Here is a 21,933-nt window from a genome sequence, read left to right as displayed (position 1 = left end):
CCCCAACCCTCCTCCCCTTGCAGAAGCTGGAGCAGGGGAATCAGCACAAGACTCAGGGCTCACAGGCACCCCAGAACTTGAACTCCAAAGATCTGAGTTCAAGTCCTTGCTCCATAACTGTGTCACGACGGACGTTGCTTAGCCTCACTGAGCTTTACCTGTAAATGAAGTTAATAATCCCTGTCCTTGATTCAAAAGATCAGGCTCCACCCCCAGGTGGAGCTCTCTGCACTTCCCCCATTCAACAGACTAAGCACCCAGCTGTTTTCTGTTCTTCCCTTCTTGGGCGTCCTTCCACAGACACCATAAACCCACCTTGTCCAAAGCTAGACATTGTTTCTGCCCCTAACCTGGTTTTTCCACCTGCTTCCTCTATGTCTGGGAAGACCACCACCCACAGTCACCCCCAGACGCCTCCCTGTCTCTCACTGGCCACCTCCAGTTGCTTCCACGAGCTCTGGATTCTAACCGCTTGATGTCTCTGGCAGCCACTGCTTCCTTTCCCATCCCACGGCTGTGGCCTTGTGCAGCCCCCCTTGTTTCTTACCCGCAGTATTGCAGCTGTGTCCAGGCTAGGCCCTCCAATCTCCAAACCGCAACCAAGGCAACTTTGGCCATTCCTGCTTGCAATCCTTCGATTCCTGCACAACAGCTTCAGGACAAAGCCCAAACTCCCTCACAAGACTCAAGGCCCACTGTGATCTGCTCCTACTGACCCTTCTGTGACCACCACCCTGAGAGCACGCTTTGCTGGTGAAGGGCCAGGAACATGCCATGCATGTCACCTGCTTCCTCTGTCTTGAACGCTTCCCCCCAGTTAACTCCTAACCAGCCTTCTAGACTTCACTCAAGCCTCACCTCCTCTGAGAAGCCCCTCCTGACCTCCCCAGGCTAAGGGAATTACCCTTCTGCCAGGTTCCTGCAGAACCCAGTGCTTCTCCCAGCAGAGAGCTCACCGTGCTGTCTTGAATTGTCTGTGGCTCCCTTTTAGACTTGTGCCTGGTACATGGTAGGTGCTCAATAAATGTTCAATGAGTAAACACGGGAATAAAGGATTGATTCCATGGAGAGGCAATGGGGTAAGAGCGCTAGGCTGGGAGGAAGAGACCAGACTCCAGTCCCAGCAGTCTTTGCCATCAACTCCCTGGGACGTTGGGCCAACCACCTGACCTGAAGACCTGCCCAGTTCCTTTCCTGTGTCTCCTAACCTCCCACCTGGAAGGTCTAGATGTCTGCTGCCCTCTACACGCGTCCCCCCCCCACACACACACTTTGGGCAGAAGCATTCATGTGAGGGATCCAGGAGCTCTAGTCCTCCAGGTCCACCACCCCAGAAACAAGAACCAGGAGGGTGGAGAAATGGTTTGTGAGTGCCAGGTGAGGCAGGATACAGGTGCCGGCAGTGACAACGGTCAGGGGTCCACATCCTGCCAGCTGGTGATGACGGAACTGACAGTCGGCTGCCGACTTTCTCACTCTTGCTGTTCGCAGGCTGGGGCTGGGGGAGCCCCCGTTCTCTGCCCCCAAGTAGACCTCTTCCATCCCCCGAAGCTGGTTAGCAGGGGCATCGGGGGAGGAGGGAGCCAGAAGGAACTCAGCCGCCCTCTCCCAGGAGTTGCTGGGCAGCTGCCAAGGCCACATGAGCAGAAACACTGGATCTCACCCTCTGAATCGTGCCTGCCACACCCCATTTCTCCACCGCAGCTTCCCACTTTTTTTCTGGCTCTACTTATGGGGAACGGATAAGACTTGGGGCTGGATGGGAAGCTGCAGCTGGACGTGGCCGCACAGCTCCCAGCAGGCTGGCCGGAATGCGCAGAACAGAGCAGCAGCTCTCCTGCTGAAAAAACAACTAAGCCCAGCATATTCGCACACCCCCCCTCCACGCTCCCCTGCATCGGCAGCTCCCATGTGCCCAGGCTGGCCGTGTGGCAGGAACGAAGAAGCAGGCTCGGGAGACGGCTGCAAAGGACAGGACGGCGGTTTTATATGTGGCCAAATACTTCTAGGGGAGTACAGACGAACAGACAGACAGATGGGGCACAGGACACCAGACAGGGAGGAAGAAGGGTTGGGCAGTGGTGTCTTCTAACCAGTAAGTGGAAACTGCACCCCACCCCAGGTGGGGGTGGGACAACATTGGCACAGGAGGTGGCGAGACAGGCATGAGGCGCCCATCCCTGAGGCGGGCAGCCGGGCAGGGCCCAGTCCTCGTTGGCACAATCGGCTCTCTCTGGCCCAGCTGGGTGCTGGGGAGGGGCAGGGCTGCTGGGCTGTAGGGATGCGAGGCTGAGGAACACTCGGGGGCCAGAGGGGGTACCAAGGCCTCTCCTGGGGGGGGGGGGAGTGGACACAGGTGAAGGCCAGGATCACAAGAGGCAAATACAGAACAGCAGCAGCAGCAGCAGCCAAGCCCCCCAGGGGAGATCCAGGGTCCCCAGGGAACCCCTGGGGTGGCGATCACCTCTTGGGCACCAACCCACAGGGCCTCTCCCCTGGGGCCTCCAGGTGAAAGTGAAGGAGCAGTTATTTGGTTTCAAAATGAGGCGGACTAGAGTGTTCGTTCCATGGGTGCCACCCCTAGGTGAAATGGGGTGGGGGGCTCAGACGCAGAGGGGCCCCCTCTTCTGATGGCAGTAGGCAAGGGATGTTGTATGCAAAGCTCATTCCTGGGGAAGGCGAAGGCTGAGGCGTGGAGGTGGTGGGGTGGGTAGCAGGGTCTCCGGCTGCCCGCTCCTCAGGGGTCCGGGTCCGGGGCTGGCGGAGGGCACCACATTTGATGCCTGCCGCTCTCTACCCAGACCCCTCCCCAAGACAAGCTCCCCATGGGGCTTCCATTTCTATACCTTTCACCCACCGGACAATGCTGCCAGGAAGCTGGGAGAGGGGTGGGCATGGTGAAGGACCCGGGATCTGGGGCTCAGGGAAGAGAGCCTTCACGGGAAGGAGTCTAGGGTCTCCCTCTCCAGGAAAAGCCCCCTCACCCTTCCCAAATACTCCAGGTTGGGGAAAGAAAGGGCTACCCCATTTAGGACCCTTATTTAGAGCCCCAAGTAGAGGAGTTAAGGAAGTGCACCTTTTCTCTGGGAGTGAGGGGAGAGAGCCCCTTGGGATGGGGCAAAGGGACACTGCAGAAAGGTGGGCATCCCCCCACCCATCCACAGCAGGTAAGGGAAAACCTACAGCCGGGCCTTAAGAGAATCCCAGAAGTTGGGATGCTACCACCAAAGAAACCCCAAACATCCAGCGAAGGCATCTGGGGGGAGACAGCGCCCCCTGGAGGAAAGATACATCCCCGGTGGTGAGCCCTCCCCCCTCCCCTGGGCTCAGAGCCCTTCCACCCCCCTCCCCCCACCGTGTGGCCCCCACTTCTCAGCGGATGTAGACACCTCGCCCCCAGCCTTCCAGCTCATTCTTGTTGCGCCCCAAAACTGGACCCCCACCCTCTGCGCAGTAGCGGGCCTTATTCCGGCCGCGGTTCCGGTTGTCGGTAAGCTCCTCTTCATAGTCTTCTTCCTCATCCTCCCAGGATCCCTGCCGGGCCGGTGGGGTGCTGCCCCCTGCAGGGTCTCCGAGCCCTGGGCCCTCTGAGGGGTCAGTCTCCATGTCCACACATGAGTCTCCCAGCTCCGTGTAGGCAGAGTTTCGGTTGCCAGGGGTGTCGGCATCAAACGTGTCTTGGCGAGACAGTGCCCGCAGGGTGCCTGCCCGGACTGGTGGCTGGCTGCTGGGGTAAAGGCCTGGGGGCTGGCCCAGCTCCCCGGGGTACTCGTGCACGCTGGCGTGCTCCCCGGTGGCCCGTTCCAGCGACTGGTCCCCGGAAGCAAGGTAGGGTCCCTGGTTAGCAGACGGACAGCACACACCATGCAGATCAGGCAGGGGTGAGAGAGACACAACAAAGCGAGGCAGGTTAGTGATGGCACCGAGACACCTAGCCTGGCTAAAGAAGGTGGGTGCTGGCTCTAGGGGATGGGCAGCCGGGCAAACGGCTCTACAGCCAAGCCGGAGGACAGACCTCAGGGCATCTGCTCCTCTGTTGGGACAGGAGGCACCCAACCTTCGTAAGACACGAGGAGGCATGAACTCTTCCGGTAACCATGGTAGAGAGCCCATGAATAATTAGTCATTGCTTCCTCAGTGCACGTCATTAATGCTGTCTTGGGCTAAATCATCATTAACAGTCATTAGCATTGCCACTCGTTAGTGGTTGATTGGGTTAGTCACTGCCCCAGTTTTCCAAATATACTAAGGGGATTTCAGCTTGAGCTCACTCACCCCAGCTCCTTCAGCCCAAACCAGACCCTAATCACAGGCTTCCAGAGCCCACACCTCCCCCCCCCCATCCATTCCCTACTTCAGATGACAAAGCCTCCAAGGTTGATAGGATTCCTGCCCTGACCCCAGCAAAAAACCAAAGCAGCAGCCTGGGAAAAGCTGATGGGTCTCCACTCCCCACCCCCTCCACACACACTCCCCACCCCCTCCCCCTCTCCTGGAGATAATGAGGTAGCCACATAAAGGTGATCTGATGGTCATGGCCACCATGGAGGGGGCTTGGGTGGGGTGCAAGAAAGCCTGGGTTCTAGTCCCATCCCCGCCACTTCAAGCTGTGTGACCCTGAGTGACGACTCTCCTCTCTATGGCCCAGTTTCTCTGTGGTGGTATGATGGGGATTAGACCAGCAGTTTCCAGGCTGTTCCCTGGAGACCTGAGGTGGCGGGAAGGGCACAAAAGTGCTTTTCGGGGGTCCCTGTGGAGGTGAAACAGAAGCCAAGCCAGCAGCTCCCACTGAGCAGAGCAAGGACACTTTATATACTGAGCCTCCTTAGATGTTGCAATGAACAAATGAGCTCTGTCACCGAAAACAAATCTGAAAAGCGATGGTCTTAGAATGATCTCATGGCTTTCTCCTGGCTCTAATCTAGAACCGAATACTTAATGGTCTCAGCTCAGAAATGGGAAGCAGCTCCCAGGGGAGGAGCTCCAGCCAGAGCAGGGCACCCACAGCAAGGCCTTTCCTGGAATCTGTTTCACTGGGAGAAGGACAGAAGGTAGGGCATCAACTCATAAAAGATGCTTCATTCTGGGTCCCCTCTGAGGAAACTCCTGGGATTAGGGCTCTGAGAGAAGGGACACTCTCTCTGGGTTTAATGGCCCTGCTCTGTGGGAACTGCCTGGGTCCGACGGCCCTTGCTCTGCTGGGTCTAAAATGAGTGTGTGGGGGCACCTGGCTGGCTCAGTTGGTACAGCATGCAACTCTCGATCTCGAGGCCACCAGTTCCAGCCCCACACTTAAGATTACTTAAAAAAAAAAAATAAATTTTAAAAATAAAAACAAAATGGGTGTGAAGTCCAGTGAATGAAAATATCAGTCTTCCTCGTCTTTTCCTCCTAATCACCTGTCTTAGAATAAGGCCCCAATCAGGCCTCATATCCAAAAGCCCCTAGGGCAGCAGCCGTAGGCCTATGGGACCAGGCCCAGGGAGGCACCACCAGCCAGCCCCAATCCCAACAAAAACTGCAGACACCAGATGCTGCCACTCGCCACATTTTTTACAAAATAAAGCTCTTCCCTTCCTTCCACATGTTCCCTGCGCTCCAGTTCCGAGCCTTGGGCAGGAGGCGAGATGGGTGGGACACCTACATGGCGTGCTCCTGCTGCTGGGGCACCGACCTGGCCCTCTGCGAGGCCTCCAGCCCGCCCCAGAAGCTGAGATTTCTCCTGAGTGAGGTGAGCACCTGTACCTGGAGGTTGGAGACAGGGGCAGGGCTGGCGGCCAGAGCAGCAGTAGCCATGGTTCGGTTCAGCAGCGGATTGGGCGGAGTGCTACTGGGCGGGTGTGTGGCCTTCCAATAGGCTTCCAGGTATTCGGCCAAGTGCTCGCAGGCATCCTCCAATTGGTTCTCGTCCAGGATGATGTCGAACATTTCCTGCGGAGGCGGGGTTAGGGGCGGGGCTGGGATGAGCCGGGCGTGACCATGGGGGTGAGGGTGTGGCCTGGGTGCAGTGGGTGGGTCAAAGGGTTGAAGGATAAAGTTAAAACGAAACCTCTGGACGTCCAGGAAGAGGACTCTCAGATAGATACGTTGGCAGAACTACAAAAGGTCTTGGCACCCAGACAGCCCAACTTTCTCATCCTAGATAGAAGGCAACCAAGCCTGGAGGCTGCCTTGACTCCCCACAGAGAAACGGGGCATCGGGGGCTCGAACGTGGTCTCTGACTGCCTGTCCAGGGCTCTTCTCCGGAAGACCGGATTGCACCTATAGACCTCACCCTGGTGTTCCTGGTCACTCTGTCTCTCATGCAGGCCAGAGGGAACAAGAGAACCCCAATATCCCCCCTTTCCCGGGGTCTGAGCACTCACGGGGGGGCACTGCGCCAGCTTCTCTGAGGCCGCTATTTGGACATTGAGGTGTTTGGACTGAGACTTCCCTCGGGATTTGATGAGCCTCTGAAGTACCTAGTTTGGAGGGGGCGGAGAGAAGAAGAGGTAGAAGGATCTCGCAATGCACCAAGTCAGAGAAGCAGGTCCTGGTTGGAGCCAGGGAGTCAGGGCTGGGGGAGATGTCGGATGACTTTCAGCCCCCGCCACCTCTTGCAGAAACGACCTCGCCAGCCCAGTGTCCATCCTTACGCAGCGCTCAGGCTCTCTCCCGGGTCTCATCCCAGCTTCCCCTGGGAAGTGGCTATTTGAAAGGCAGTGATCCACTTTCCTGATCCCTGTCACCTTCTTTACAGGCTTCATTCTCCAGGCCGGCATCCCCATGTACACAGCAGCAGTCATCTTTGATGGGACACTTGCTGCGAACAGGCACTATTCTGTGCTTTCCACGTGATCAGTTCATTTAGTCCTGACAATAATCTCACGAGGTAGCCACTATTATTATTCTCACCTCCACAGCAATAATGATAATGGTAATAATAGCTAAACAGTAAGCCATGACCTTAACGAAATGATCAAAGTTAATGTCACCAGTGACACAGCAGACCCTCGTGCCTCCTGAGGCCAACATGCTCAGAAACACACATTGCACCACAATGCAAAACCTAAGCATCATCACAAGGAAACAGCAAGCAAACCCACACTGAGGAACAGTCTACAAAGTCGGTGGTCTGTACTCTTCAAAAACGTCCGTGTTGTAAAAACCCAAGAAAGGCTGGGGAACTGTTTCAGTTTAGGAATGTGAAAGAGAGGGGTGCCTGGGGGGCTCAGCTGGTTAAGTGCCTGCCTTTGGTTCACGTCATGATCTCGGGGATCTCAAGGTCCTGGGATCAAGCCCCGAGTCAGGTTCCCTGCTCAGTGGGGTGTCTGCTTCTCCCTCTTCCTCTGCCTAGACTCTGCCTGCCACTGCTTGGGCTCTCTCACTCACTCACGCTCTCTCTTGCTCAAATAAATAAATAAAATCTAAAAAAAAATAAAAAAAAAAAAGAATGTTAAAGAGATAAAGCAACTAAATGTAACACGTGATCCTGGGCTGAGATAGAAATTGCCATAAAGGGCATTATTGGAACAACCGAAAAATGAAGGGCTAAAATATTTCTTGAATTTGGCAACTGTACTGTGGTGATGTAGATTAATGTCCTTGGTTCTTAAGAAATACACGTTGAGGGGCGCCTGGGTGGCTCAGTCATTAAGTGTCTGCCTTCAGCTCAGGGCGTGATCCCAGGGTCCTGGGATCGAGCTCCGCCACGGGCTCCCTGCTTAGCAGGAAGCCTGCTTCTCCCTCACCCACTCCCCCTGCTTGTGTTCCCTCTCTCGCTGTGTTCTCTCTATCAAATAAATAAAATCTTAAAAAAAAAAAAAAGAAATACACGTTGAAGTATTTAGGAATAAAGACATGGTATCTACAAGCTACTCTCAAATGATTTAGAAAAAGAAAAATATATATATGTATATACATAATATATCCATAAAGATAAAGTAAATGTGGCAAAATATTCAAAATTAGTGACTCTGAAGAAAACTAAATAACATACTTTAAATGGCTGAATTGAATGGTGTGTGAATTATCTCAATAAAGCTGCTAAAAAATGCCTGAATCTGAGTGAAGGGCATTCAAAGAATGGCAGCTCTTGGTACTATTCTGGCAATCTTCACTAGATTCGGAATTATTTCCAAAAAAATAATCTAAAAAAAAAAGAGAGAGAGAAAAGATATAGTGCTTAGTAGGTCCCAGGCACTTTGCACGGTTAATCCACCCAATGAATCCTCACAACCACCATGTGAGGATTTCTATTTTGCAGGTGAAGAAACAGGCACAGAGAAGTTAGGTGACTTTGCCAAAGGAGCACAGAGCTGGGAGGAGCAGCGCGGGCTCATTAACTTCGGGCGACCGAGCTCCAGAGTCCCCACCCCTCACCTCGGCCAGTGCCCCTGGGAGGACTGGAACTATCTGCTACTTTCCAGCTCACGACCTGTTTTGTGTCCATTATCTCACTAGATCCTTTCAACCACCCCAGGAAGGACTTCAATCCTATCCTCCCCTTTCCGCTCATTAGAAACTTAGGACTCAGAAGGGTTAGGGCACCTGGGTGCTCCACTCAGAGGGTGTGTTCATGAAATGGGAACAGTTACCACCCTTGGTGGTCAGTCATGAATCAGACAGAACTTGGGGCTCTTTCCATCATTACCTCAAATCCCCTCAACAATAACAAGGGAGGGATTTTAATTCCCATTTTTATAGATGAAGAAAATGAGGCTCAGACGCTAAATAAATCCTCCCAAGAGTCCAAGCTCAGGGACAAAACCACCACCAACCAAGCAACCAAAGCGAATGAATGAATGAATGAATGAATGAATAAGTCAACCAGAGCAAAGGCTTGAACCCAATGCTGTTTTCTCACTTCAAATCCTCCACCTAAACTCGCCCCCCCTGGTTCTCAACCCCCCGCTAAGGTCTAGGAGGGGAAACTCAGAGCCACAACGCGAACAAGAAGTAAATCAGCCTTCCTACCGATTCACCTCGATCAAGGTCCAAGCGAGGACAGTGCAGCAAAAAGGGACAAAATCAAATGACAGAAAAGACCTCCCAACTGCCAAGTAGTTGGGTGACACTGCGACAGAAAGCACAGAGTTCTTTCGGTTTTCTGGACCAAGGATGGGAGGTCACCCAGAGTGGAGACAGGGGACTGGCCTGCATGACCCTATAATGATATTTACACTAGCTGATACATGAGGGGCACATCATACCAGACCCCGTGCTAAGTGCTAAGCATTCACATTAGGTTCAATCTCCACAATGTCCATTTGACGGAGTTTCACAGAGGAGGAAATTAAGGCTCGGGGAGATTCGGTCACACGGTTAACAAGCAGTTGCTGGGATTGAAATACAAGCCACCCAACTCCAGAGCACTCGTGTCCCCGCCAGGGTCAGGCTCCCGCACCCACCTTTGGAGAGGTGATCTTGATGTAAACAATGATTGGGGCCAGCGAGGTCTTGGAGAGCTGGGCTGGGTGGTTGATGGTGTCAGCATCCAGAGCAACCAACTGAAGGGTCCGGGCCAGCTCGAAGATTCGTTCGATCTCGCTCTGAACCTCAGCTGGGGGACACGGAGTCATGGGGAAGGGGGAACGTAGGGGGGCCTCTCCAAGAGGCAGTGGGCAATCCGACCCTTCTGGAGATGCACCCCCTCCGCCCTCCCTTCCCCCATGGCAAGGTGGGCTCACCCAGGCTGGAGCGTGTGTTGGAGCGCTCGATGATGATGTGTTTGCTGGGGTTGTTGAGGACGGAGCGCTTAGCCAGGGAAATGTCTGCCGTCACACGAGTGATGGAGATCCTGAGGGATGGGACAAGGGGAGTGAGGGTCAGGGTGGGCTCGAATGCCCTGCCCGCCCCCCAGGCTCCAGGCCTGCCTCCCCCAGGATCATCATTCAATCCACCCTGCCCACCCCCAGCAGCAGAGGACCACAGTGGCAGTGGGGAGCCAGCTCCCAGGGTCTTACCTGCCATCAAATCGATGCTTCAAGAAGTCAAACAAAGCTTTCTGCATCATGTCTGTAACCTGGGGTTGGGGGTTGGCGGGGAAGACAGGTGTTCAAAGCCACTCAGGAAGGGCAGGCTGCCGAGTATTTACACCCTCACATTCCATTTTCTTCTTCAACTCCTGAGATAAATGGGCCCCTACGGGAGGTGGTGGGCGGGTCCTTCTGGGTCTGAGAAGCCTCTGATGGGGTCTCTGATTCCAAAGGTTCTTCTAGGTGGATTCTCTGGGAGGATGCTTCTCGGGAGTGTCTTGGGGGAGGGGGACTGGACCCTTCTAAGTGAGTCTCCCTGAGGGTCAGGACCCTCTGCGGGCTTCTCTGAAGGTCTATAGCCCTCTGGGGAGATACCCTGGGAATCTGAGCCCTTCCAGGAGATCTCCCTGGGGCCTGCCCCTTTCTGCAGCATCTCTTTAGAGGTCTGGGCCCCTCTGGGTCCACTCCCCTCTAGGGGCTCCTACCTCATAGCCCTTGAGCGACGGTCCCACCAGGATGATGGGCCTCATGGAAGGTACCACGTCATAGGGGGGCACATGCTCTGTCTGAGGGGGAAGCAGGGAGGGGAAACCCCAGAGCGGAGATGGCATTAGCCCCTCTTCCCCAGCCTCCAGGCGACCCCATGCATCCTTTCCTCCCCTGCTCCCAGAGCCCAGATGTGAGGGATTGGGGTGGGTGTGGGGAGGGATGGCCAAGGAGAACCACGAAGGGTGAGGGAAATGGGGGTGGGGGGTGGGGAGGGCACGAGAATGGGTGTTAGAAGGTCCCACTAGCTCATCCCAGGGGGTGGGGAGGGGGACACAGAAAGCTGTGATACTCACCGACTTCTGCTTCTGTTTGGCTGGGTCCAGAGATTGCCAAGAGTGGGGAGGCGGGGGAGAGAGGGGAGGGCACCCAGGCAGGGGCAGAGGGCAAGGAAGGAGCCAGGACAAGAGAGGGAGGGAGAGCGGGCAGACGAGGAGAGATAACAGGGCATGCGTGTTAGTGACAGACAGAGCCAGAAAGAAGGGACGGGACCCCATGCCAAGGGGGAGCCAGAGATCGCCCTGGATCAGGCCTGGGAGAAGGACTGACAGTCAGTCCAGTGGACTTGGGAATATTCTGACATACCCTTCCCTTATCTGGGTCTTGGAAAAGTTCTGGAAAGGGTGACAGCCCCTAATTTGGTGCCCATCTCCTGCCCCTCGTGCAGTCCAACCTGCCCATTTTAAGGATTCCTTAAACCGTCCTGCTACGCAGCCAGTAGACCCCCACGTGCCCACCCTAGCCCCACGGAGTCCAAAAAGGACAAAGAAGAGTCACCATGCCACTCTCCCCATCACATGCGGGGGGTGGAGGGCAAACATGGAATATCCCAGTTTCGTTACCACCCCTGCTTCCAGTGGTGGTGGGGCAAGGGGGTACAGCCTTCCAAGAGAAGGGGTGCTCCGACTGCAAGAAACATCCCTTCCTGGGGGTGGACCAGAGTGGGGTGGTGCATGGAGCTGGATGTGCCCGTTCCTGGGGCCATGCCACCCCTCCCTGCTCCTTGGCAGGAGGCCCTGCTCCCCACAGAATCCGGCCGGTACCGCATCTGAATCCGTTCCGGCCCCTCCCCCTGCCAAAGGGCCGGGCCCTGAACCCCTGCCCTCTTGCCAGAACCCAGCAAGAATTACCTTCTTGAAGAAGGGGATGCGTTTGCCATGGGGTGGCGGGGTGGTGACACTGCTAACGCTAGTCTTGGCAGAGCCGCTCTGCTCCCCGAGCTCTGCCTCCTCGTCCTCTAGCTCTAGGGGGTCTAGTTCAAAGGCTAAGTTAGTCATCTCATTACCTGGACCAAGGTCAGGAGAGAGGAGGGAGGCGAGGTAGGGAGGAGTGGGATGGACATGAAGACACAGTACAGAGGGCAGGGATGGGATGGGGAAAAAAGAAAGAAGAAGAGGTGAATGGAACAGAGCTAGGAGAAATGAATGGGGGTGGGGCGGGGGAGTCAGGCAGAGAGATGGAGCTACTGAAGAAACGGGAAGAGAGACATGAAAGAAGGGGCGCTGACGGGCCCAGCCTGGGGGGCTTAGCCTACTCTTCACGGAGGGGGGACCTCTGGGTGTGTTTGCAGGACTCAGGACTGGGGTGCCCCCTACTGCGGGGAGGGGAGGGGACAGGCAGTGCGAAGACCACCCCTCCCAGCAGCCCCCCACCCCACCCCTGCCGTTCCCTAAGGTGGCAGCAGCTCTTACCACTGGCAGGGGGCGTGGGGCGGCGGGTGCCAGTCACCACGTCTCCTAGGCTGGAGCTCGAGTTGTCACCTGATTTGCTGTGTGGGCAGAGAGGCAAACGGAGCTGTGAGCAGAGGGGTGGGCGTGAGGGTGGGGAAAGCTTGTTCCCTCATAGGCTGCCCGCCCCCCACTCCTCTGGAGATTCTCCAGCCCCGCTGGTGAGGCCGCAGGCGGCTGTGCCCTCGGGGCAATGGGTCAACCCTTGAGGCCCAGTCCCAGCCGGGGGGACCCCCTCCACAGTCCCCAGCTAGACACCTGGAGCTGAGGCGGTTCTGGCGCAGCTTCTGTTCCTGCAGGAGGCGCAGGCTGTCCAGTTTGACAGGGCTTGGGATGAAGCCAACCTCACAGCCCTCCTTCACCAGTCGCCCGATCCACCAGTCATTATTATATTTCTGCGGACAGTGGCAGCAGGTGCGGTGGGAGAGACCAAGAGGGAGATTGGAGGGGCAAGCCAGCAGCCACCCTGGGGAGAGACCGCCCCAGGACCTGCCAAGCCTCCCCAGGGGGGCGGCACCTCCAAAGAGCCAGCCCCTGGCTCTTACCTCTGGGCACGGCCCCCAATCCTCAGAACAACTCCATGACCCACATCCACTTGGGCCACAGACCACCCCACCCGCGGCACATCCCTGTCCCACCATGTGCCCACCCCCACCTTGGAAAGGCAGGGAGAGGAGCCAATGCTGACCCCCACATGTGCCTGCACGCTGCCATTCCACTTACAGATCTCACCACAAACCCTCTGGACAGCCGTGTGACCTCAGCACCGCCACCCCATTTTACCAATGAAAATCAGAGGCTCAGAGAGGGGAAGAGATTTGTCTAAGGTCACACGGCAGATTCAGCCGAGCTCTGCTTAGCTCAGAAGTCTGTTTCTGCTAGAGCTCCGGCTAGCCCTCTCCTGGCACCCACTGCCCTGCCCCCCTTCCAGACACCAAGTGCTCTCTCCACCTCTTTGATGTGCAGGAAGTCCTTGGGCTCGAAGGTGATGGCCACTCCCTGCACAGGCACCTCATCCCCTGGAGAAGGGTTGTAGCCAACATTTGTCCGCACAGCAAATGCCACTGGCTTGGTCTAGAGGCGCACAGGGAGAATGACAACAGAGGTTAAACCACGCTGTACCATACTGGGATGGGGATGATGCGACGGTCTGTTGCGCTGACCATTAAAAAGTATACTGAAGGCTTTAAATAGTTTTCCTGTATGTACGTTAAATTTCACAATTAAAAAAAAAAAATTCAGCCTTCTCAGGATGGAGGGGGCCCCTGGGGAAGGTAAGTATTAGCCTGGAATGACATCCAGAAAGAATATTAGTAATAATAATAAATAACAATAATAATAACCACAACTATGGTTTACTGCGCCAGTTCCCATGTTAACATGTTTTACAAGCATGACCTCATTTATTCACCACAGAAGCCTTAGGAGGTTAACGACTAGGGGCGCCTGGCTGGCTCAGTCCGAGGAGCATGCGACTCTTGATCTCAGGGTGGTGAGTTTGAGCCCCACACTGGGTGTAGAGATTACTTTAAAAAAAAAAATAAAATAAAATCTTAAAAAATAATAAAAAAGTTAACTACTATTATCTTCATTTTAATGAATGAGGAGACTCAAGTTCAGAAAGGGTAAGCGGCTCGCCTGAGATCGCACAGCCCATGAGGGTCGGCCCAGGACGTTTGATTCCAGAAAGGTAGGGAGTCTCCAGTTCCTATTACGTGTGGCCAACTATTTTTTTTTTTTTTTTTTTCTGGTTGTTATGCCTCTTTATTCTCTTTTTGTCCCATACCAGTCTCCTCTCTCCCTTTCTTACGTGTGGCCAACTATTAAGCACTTATTATACTCTATAAGAAGGCAAGTGGCATAGCCCACATTTTAGAGCTGTGAGACAGAGGCACATCGAGGCTCTGGGGTACACCAGCTGAGAAGTGGCCGGGCCAAGACTTGACCCTGGGTCTGTTCAGGCCATCTCTAAGGCCTGGGGGTGGGGGAAATAGTACCAGCGCAGCCGCCTGACTCTGTATGTCTCACCTTGGCTTTCTCGAGCTGGGCTAATGCCTGGCGCTCTGCCTCCTTCCTTAGGGCTTCCCGGTCTTCCTCCAGAGACACGTCAGAGTCCGATGGTCGGCTGGTGTAGGACTCCGCCGAGCCCTGAAAACGGACCGGGCCAGCTCAGGGCCCACGCTGCCTCCCGGTTCCTGGGTCCCGGAAGGCACAGAGGGACCACCCATCATGGATGCCTCAAGCCCCAGCCAGCCCAGCATGATGCCACAAGGGCCAGGAAAAGGTGGTATTAGATGAGAGGAGCCAGGGACTGAGATTGGCAGGCCCCTGGGAAAAGTGTGGCCCTAGGAAGGGCGACAGCAGCAAGCAGGGGGTTAAGGCAGGTCCCAGGACAGCTGCTTGGGGCCCAGGGAGGGGTGGGAACCTGATAGGGGCACAGCGCAGGGGAGGCGTGCCAGGGGACGAGTCTCCACTCCCTGTTCCTCCTTCCCTCCCCTACCCCCAGCACCACACTGGCTGAGATAGACTCAGGAGAAGCCCACTGAGTCCTTCCAGGGACAGTAGCCACCAAGAGGCCTGAGCTCTCTGCACCACTGGCAGTGGACAGCCCGCTCTGCTGTCCCAAAATTTTGCTATCTTCTCTCCAAGGTGAGGGGAGAGAGAATTCTACTTCCCTGGCCAGAATCAGAGGAACCCCAACCCTCTGGCTCTCATAAGATCCAAAAAGAGAACTCAAGATTCCTAGGGTAGTGCAGGCCAAAGAGGCCCGTGAAGAGCAGAACGCGGGGCAGGCCTCTCTCTAATACTAGGGCTGCTGGCTGCTAGGGTCTAGGCAGGCCCAGCCAGAAGTCTGGCTATGCCAGGAAGCTGGCCTTGACCGCATGGACCATCCCAGAGCACAAGGAACTCCTTCAGGGATGCAGGCGCATGGGTGAGACCCAAGTGTCAATGAACATGCTTATTCACGGGCGTCCTTGGATGTGCAACTGCAAGTGCGTTTAGGGGGGGTGTGTTCTACGGCATGTGCTGGATATGCACAACTGAATGCGTGCGGGTGCATCTGCGCACGGGGGGGGGGGGGGGACCCTGAGGTGTGAGTGTCCCTGACCGTGTGCGGCACGCGAGGGCAGGAGCCAGGACGTATGTATCTGTGTGACTACAGCGATGTGGTGGTGTGGGGCCAGGGCCAGGAGTGATGTGGAGGAAGAGCAGGACTACACGCATGTCGGGATTCTCTCCTGAGGCCATGGAAGGGTCACTTAGCCAGGAATGCCCAGGAGACCTAGGAAAGAGAGAAGGCGAAGTCCCACCTCTCCCAGAGGATCCTGTCATTAGCTAGTGAGGCTGCCCACTCCTTTCCCAGCGAAATCACAAAAATGGGAGGCCCATGAAGGTGCAAGATTGGGGTAAGGGTGGGATCACTAATGGAAGCTGGAAAAGAGACAGAAGGGAAGGAGAGTGAAAACCCGCGAATCTACCGCTCTCCACCCCTCCTGAGCACCAAGAATCGGGGAGACAGATGCCCAGAAAGCCAAAGAAACAGACCCAGAGACAGAGCGCCAGAGAGGCATTTACTGATCCTTACAGACACGCGTGTACGCACGCACACACGCACGCGCGTATACACGCACACAGACATGCAGGCACACAGACTGATCAGAAATGGCAGGAGCAGGGAAACAGCGAGGAGGCAAGGAGACAGGCTGGAGTGAGGGCCCCCCCATCCGCTTTCCCTTGGGGGCTGCTCCCACCCACCCCGACTCCCATCCCACCCCTAGCTCACCACTACGAGGGTCCGGCTGGGTGCCTCCATCCCGGCGCCCTCGGTGCCTGGCCCTGCTGGCCTAGGGGGTGGCCCAGACTGCCCGCTCCCCCAGAGGGCTCAGGTTACAAGCAGAGTTGCTACATGTGCAAACTGCAAGGGTATATTTAGCTCAGAGATGTGGCAAGGCCTGCTCCCCCACTCCCTGCCTACTGGGGGTCAGAGCTGGGAGCTGAGAGGAGGAAGGACTAGAGACTGGGGTCTGATCCCCCGGGGTAGCAAATATTGAAGGAACCAAGGGCTCTTTTCTGTCAAGAAGAGTTACCCCGAGCACAGTGTCATTCCGCCTAGCCCTGGCCCTGGCCCAGTCCTGCAACAGGAGGGATGAGGAAAAGACTGAAGACAGGACTTCCTGTCTGTCTGTGTACTTAGAAGATGCTGGGATGAAGCGCTCCCTGTCTGACCCTCTCAAGTCAGGCCTGGGCTCCCACGTGCCAAGTGTTGTGGAGACAGAAGAGTCAGAAAGGGCCTCACTCCACAATCTGCGGTGGGTCTGCCTGGGTCTACCCTCTCTCTTCAGCCCAAAGGGTCGGGGGGCTGACCTCCCTACTGTCCTCTGCCCCCATACGCCCTGCCCATTTCCTCTTCGACGTACTCCCTTTCCTTGTCTGATCCCCAGCCTCTCTCGCCTTTTTTGGGTACCAGGTTTTGTTGAGATGCTCTGTAGTCATAGCAACCACATGCCTCTCTGGCTGCCTCTCCCTGAGCCTGAGATGGCCTGGGTTTGACAGTGAGAACAGAGATGAGAATGGCATCTTCCTGACTGAGAAAAGAAGACCCCAGAAAGCTGTCCAGCCTCCTTCAGCCAGGGGTGCTGGGCTCAAGTCCTCTCTAAAACCAATCCCCTCCTGCCCTCACCCCTGCCGCCAACTCACTTTCTCTCTGCATATTAAAGAACAGTCAGCTGGACATGAGGAAGGCATTTCCTCCTTGCCATACCTCACGAGGGCTCCAGGGACCCCCCCAAAGGACCTGGCTCCTCATCTCCTAGGCTCTGCCTCTACCCCACGCTGTCACAGGTTCTGGGGGAGGACATGGAAGCAGACAGCCGGCAGGGGGAGTGGGTGACAGCCCGAAGCAAGCTAGAAGGAGGCAGGCCAGGCTGTCGCTGAATGAGATGACGCAGGCAGGCAGCAGGGGCTGGGGCCTGGAGCTGGGGGAGGGGCAGGGCGGGGGCTGAGGGAGTGGGTGCAGGCTGTCAGTGTGTGCAGGAGAGGTCACAGGGTTTAGGGTGATGGGGTGGTTCCAGGCAGGTGACAAATGACATGGGGGAGGGTGCCTGGAGAAAGCCTCAGAGCCAGCTCACCAATGCTGGTCCCCACCAACCAGCCACCTCGTTCCTCTCAGCCCAGCCTCCCCATTACCTGGCGGACAAAACTGTTGGATGTCGTATCCGAGGACGTGCTCCCATCCGACCTTTTGAACCGCCCTTTCCTCTTGCTGTATTTGCCCTGGGGAAGCCAGGAAGGGACAAGAGTGGAATCAGAAAGGGCCGTTCCCAACCCTCATCCCATCAGACCCAGGGCTACAGCCAAGCTTTGGGAATATTATTCCCTGATCTGAACAGCCCCACCCCCCACCATCTTCCAGAGATGGTACAGCCCGAGGGGGAGGGAGGGCCCAGACCACAGCCTTGGGGTGGGGGACAGTGGGAGAGAACCTTAGGAAGCACACACAGAAACCCCCAAACCAAGCCAGAGAGGCTGGGAACAGGGAGGCGCTGAGAAGCTGGGGGCTCATTAGGCAGCAAAGCTCATTAAGATTCTGGGCAGGCTGCAGAGGCCTCCGGGGAAGGGAGAGGCTGCCTGCAGTGGGGGGGGGGCAGAGAGAGCTGGGGAAAGTCCCCCTCCCTTTCCACCTCAGCTGGGGCAGAGGGGGGCCGCGTGTGCCTGTGGCCCCCAGAGTGAAGAGGAATCGCCAGCCCGGGCCCAGCTTGGCTTTTCCCGGCCCGAATCTTGCCTTCATTTTTCCGCAGAGTGGGGAGGGGAGTGGCAGCTCTCAGTTCTTGGAGACCCAAAACCAGACTTCCGGGGTGGGGGTGGGGGCATGGAACTGTATTTGGAAAGGAAACCTCTAACCCCAACCCAGCCCAATGTCATGGGAGCAGATTTAGCAACACTGCCCACCCCCCACCCTGGCAGCCCCCTCTTCATCATCTTCATCATCCCAGGGGTCACACCTCTCCCCAAGGGGGAGAGGGCTCAAGCTTCCACTCTCTAACCCCTGGCTGCCACTGCCCATGCCTGGTCCCCATAGTACCCACCAGGTTGCATCAATCTAAATGCCCCCTGGCCCTGCCCCCAGACCAGCCTAGGACACAGCCCCCACAAGTCCCTGGGGTAGGCCGGCCCAGCCTCACCGGCTAGGCTCCTGGCCCGGGTGGAGTGGACGCTGTCTGACCTCTTGAGCACCCACACATTCAGATATTTCCAGGCCTCCTGTCAAGGGGGCTGCTTCCTTGCCCTCCCTACCTCACATACACACTTGGTCCCAAGCCAGTCCAGAGTCAGGGGGAGGGGAATGATGGAGGGCTCAGGCCCTCCAAGCCCTTACCCCCAGCCTCCATCCTAGAGTTTCTTTGCCCAAGAAGCTAGTAAGACATGATCAGACTAGGGGCTCTGGTTCCTTGGGCCTGAGTACAAGAGGAAGCACGGATAGATGGGAGAGAAAGGTACCTGGGAACACTTCCAAAATCCTCCCTCCCATCCCCTTCTCTCAAACCAAACACATACCCAACATCTAGGATTGAGGATCCCTACAAACTTAAGAGGATCCTCCAGTGAGCCCCAGACTCTCTTTCACACCACCACCACCACCCCAGGATGGGAAAAGGGAGTGGCACCCAGAGAGACAAGGGACAGCTGAAAGGAAGGCCCCAGTCAGCTGCCTCCCAGGCTCCAAGGGGCCTGGGGTGGAGAAGGGAGGTATTTTTAGGTCTAACCTGACCCCCCCTACATGCCCATCAACCACATTATCATGGTGGTTACAGTTGCTCCAGGCTGGTCACAGCAAGAAAAGAGTTAATGGTAACCTAGCCTTGAGGTGTTGCCAGATTGGAGAATGGCCTTGTCCCAGAGAAATCCCTTGGCACGACCACCCCAGACCCCGACCAGTCACCCCAGACCTCGCTGGTCACTCCGTGGGCACGCACCACACCCAAGAATGCCCCTTCCTGGGGATAACCCGGGGCACCGGAAAGAGTGACTGGGGGTGGGGCGGCAGCCAACCCCCAACCCCCAGGTACACAGCCTCCTCCCCTCCAGGACAGTGAGTTGGCATCCATCCAACTTTCCAAACTTTGGAGGCGTTTTCTAAGGCTGGGGAGGGGAGGGGGTTGGAGAGGAAAGATAACGTGGGTGTTGAGGGAGGGAAGGTGGTCCAATATGAGGATGTCGCTGAGGTGCCAGGATGGGGGCCTAGCCCGGGGCCGACCCCTTCCCCACCCTCGGAAGGCCAGTGTCTGCGGCTCCGAAGGCCTGCTGGCACCGCCCTGACCACCGCCTCGGCCATCTCCCAGTGCCACCCCCGCCCCACCCACCCCCGCCTGGCGCCCCCGAGCGTGCTCTGCGTCGCCCCCTTCGCCTGAGCTCGCTCTCTAGCCTCCCTCAGCCCCCGGATGCCCCGCCAGCACCCCCACTCTCCAGCCCTGGAGCCGGTACCCGAGCAGCAGGGACCCTGACGCGGGGGAGCCGAGGCAAGGGTGACAGGCGGCCCGACCGCCCCCTCCCCGCTCCGCCAAACCGCAGCCCAACTCCCGGCCAAGCGCCCGTCAATCATTAACCGGCAGGGACTGGGGGCGCGCAGGCGCCCCTCGCCCCTCAGCGCCGGGCACAGAACTCCTTCTTCCCCGCGCCCCTCGAGCCGACCCCACAAGGTCCGCGGGAGCGGCCCCCTGCCCTCGGGCCCGGCCACCACACCTCACCTGCGGGCTGGGGTCGAAGACCTCCATGGGGATCTCCTGGGAGGGTGGGTAAGGGCTCCGGGACATGCTGGTCTTCTGGACCATGGAGAGGAGCCTTCCCTCCGGCCGCCGGCCCGGCGCAGCCGGGCGCCCTCAGCGCATGAGAGAGGCCGTCGGAACCAAGAACCGCGCGGCGCAGCCGGCACCCGCTCCAGCCACCTGGCCCGGCCTTCGGCTGCCCTCTTCCTGCCTCGCGTCCCTCCTCCCGCTCGCTCCTCTGCCGCCGCCGCCTCCTCCTCCCCTGAAGGCTCAGCATCTCCCCCCGCCCCCTCCGCTCCCACCTGCCCCTCCCTCCCTCCGCCCGCTCTCCCTCCGCCCGCCCCGGCCCCGCCCCTCGCAGCCCCTCCGCGGGCTCCGCACAGACAATGGGAGGGCGGCCGGAGGGAGGCACGCCCCTCCTGGCTTTAGATGAGGCTGAGCGCCGGCCTGGGACTGGCTTGGAGTGAGGGCGGCCCACTCTGGGTCGGGGGGTGCCGGGAGGAGTGAAGCCCGGCCTTGAGGCAGGGGGCGGGGGCCGCGGTTTACCAGTGGATGCCGAGCGCTGGTGGAGGTGAAGCGCGGATTGGCACGCCCCCCCACTCTTCGTCCCAAACAGCGCTCCCTTTGCGGGTCTGCCCATTCCACTCCAGTTTGGGCCGCCGGAACTTCCCGATCCCGTTGATCCTGGGACCCGGCTTTAACTCCTCTCTCCCTGGTATGGGCCCAGGCTGCCTTGAGACAAACAGAAAGGCCCCTCTCCCTCCACAACAGGACGATGCCCTCCGGAGGTGGAGGCTGAGTCTGAGACTGAGGCTGGGGTGGTGATAATGTCCAAAGGGAGTCCCAACACAGACAGCAACAAGAAATCCCAGGGACCCAGGAGTCCTTCTGCCTTTGTCCCTCGTATGCCCCCCCCCCCGCCCTTCCAGAAGGCAAAGTCCCCATTTCTTGGAAGAGAGAGGAAAGAGGAAGAAATGTGGAGCTGAGAGAGTGGCTAAAATCAGATCTAGTGACTTTTGACCTAGAATTGCTCCCCCTTCATCCTTGATTTGGGGACAAATATCCAAGCCCTGCACCCCACCACCACGACCTATGGAGAGAAAAGGAATAAGGAAGTCTGGCAAAAACTCTGGTATTGGGGCATCTGCCTGGCTCAGTCCATACAGCACGTGAGTCTTGATTTCAGGGTGGTGAGTTTGAGCCCCACCTTGGACATAGAGGTAAATTAACAACAACAACAACAACAACAACTCTGGTGTCAGTTTGGCTCACGCTCTTTCAGTCATGTGGCCCTGGACAAGTCACTACACTTCTGTAAAATGGGGTTGCTAGTACTGTAGTATCTTTGTCACCTGTGATTATTAGGAGGATGAGGGAGAATGAAATCAAATGATGGACTGCTCAGGTGTTTGGAGATGCTATAAGGCACTGAACAAAGGTCTCTCATGGCAGGAGAAATTGTTACCTCTCTACCCCTTCCCCGGCTCCTCAAAGAGGGGAGATGAGACATAGAATGGACAAGATTTGCCCAGGTCCAGTGACCCTAATATAAAGCCCAGCCTGCTGTCTCCTGCTAGAGGAGAGACTGGAATACACTGACTCTCCTCACCCTGGGTACTACGAGTGGATGGCCAGCTTAAGATGCTTCTCTGATCACATTACTTTGAGGGAAGAGTAAGAATGAAGTACATCAGCATTGTGCTATGAACAGACGCAACCCTCAGCAGGGTTTCCATTTGTCCCCTGGGCACAAGAGAGCCTGGTATGACAGAGAAGGCATGGATATTGAAGTCAGAAAGACCTGGATTTTCAATTTCTACTACCTCACCCAGCTGTAAAATGAGGATGACACTATCCATGTTGTTTTGAAGAAGTGGCATGAATTTTGCTTTGCTTCCCCTCCTCTTTCCTCAGTTCCATTTAACAACCAGGAAAGTTCA

At 56.8% G+C, this 21,933-nt stretch overlaps 1 protein-coding gene across 6 annotated transcripts; it reads right to left on the bottom strand.

Annotated features, from left to right (window-relative positions):
* Nucleotides 1-1,963: 1,963 nt before the first annotated feature.
* CACNB1 (calcium voltage-gated channel auxiliary subunit beta 1) lies at nucleotides 1,964-20,228 on the bottom strand. Of its 6 annotated transcripts, none has more exons than XM_057318116.1 (14): nucleotides 19,976-20,228; nucleotides 17,418-17,504; nucleotides 14,259-14,378; nucleotides 13,182-13,304; nucleotides 12,489-12,625; nucleotides 12,195-12,271; nucleotides 11,634-11,788; nucleotides 10,443-10,523; nucleotides 9,946-10,004; nucleotides 9,670-9,779; nucleotides 9,391-9,542; nucleotides 6,367-6,462; nucleotides 5,746-5,931; nucleotides 1,964-3,837 (listed from the first exon to the last, which is right to left on the bottom strand). In XM_057318116.1, exons 1-14 carry the CDS (start codon nucleotides 20,057-20,059, stop codon nucleotides 3,373-3,375), a joined length of 1,932 nt encoding a protein of 643 aa, XP_057174099.1. In that variant the 5' UTR covers nucleotides 20,060-20,228; the 3' UTR covers nucleotides 1,964-3,372. The 6 variants fall into 6 exon arrangements, with proteins under 6 accessions (XP_057174099.1, XP_026368759.1, XP_048068330.2 ...); XM_026512974.4 differs by lacking the exon at nucleotides 11,634-11,788 and adding an exon at nucleotides 10,800-10,819; XM_057318117.1 differs by lacking the exon at nucleotides 1,964-3,837 and adding an exon at nucleotides 4,790-5,033.
* Nucleotides 20,229-21,933: the final 1,705 nt, after the last annotated feature.

Source organism: Ursus arctos, unplaced genomic scaffold (assembly GCF_023065955.2).
Source record: "Ursus arctos isolate Adak ecotype North America unplaced genomic scaffold, UrsArc2.0 scaffold_24, whole genome shotgun sequence".
NCBI classification, from domain to species: domain Eukaryota; kingdom Metazoa; phylum Chordata; class Mammalia; order Carnivora; family Ursidae; genus Ursus; species Ursus arctos.
Note: the sequence above shows the minus strand (reverse complement) of the source record. Positions and strands in the feature narration are given on the sequence as shown.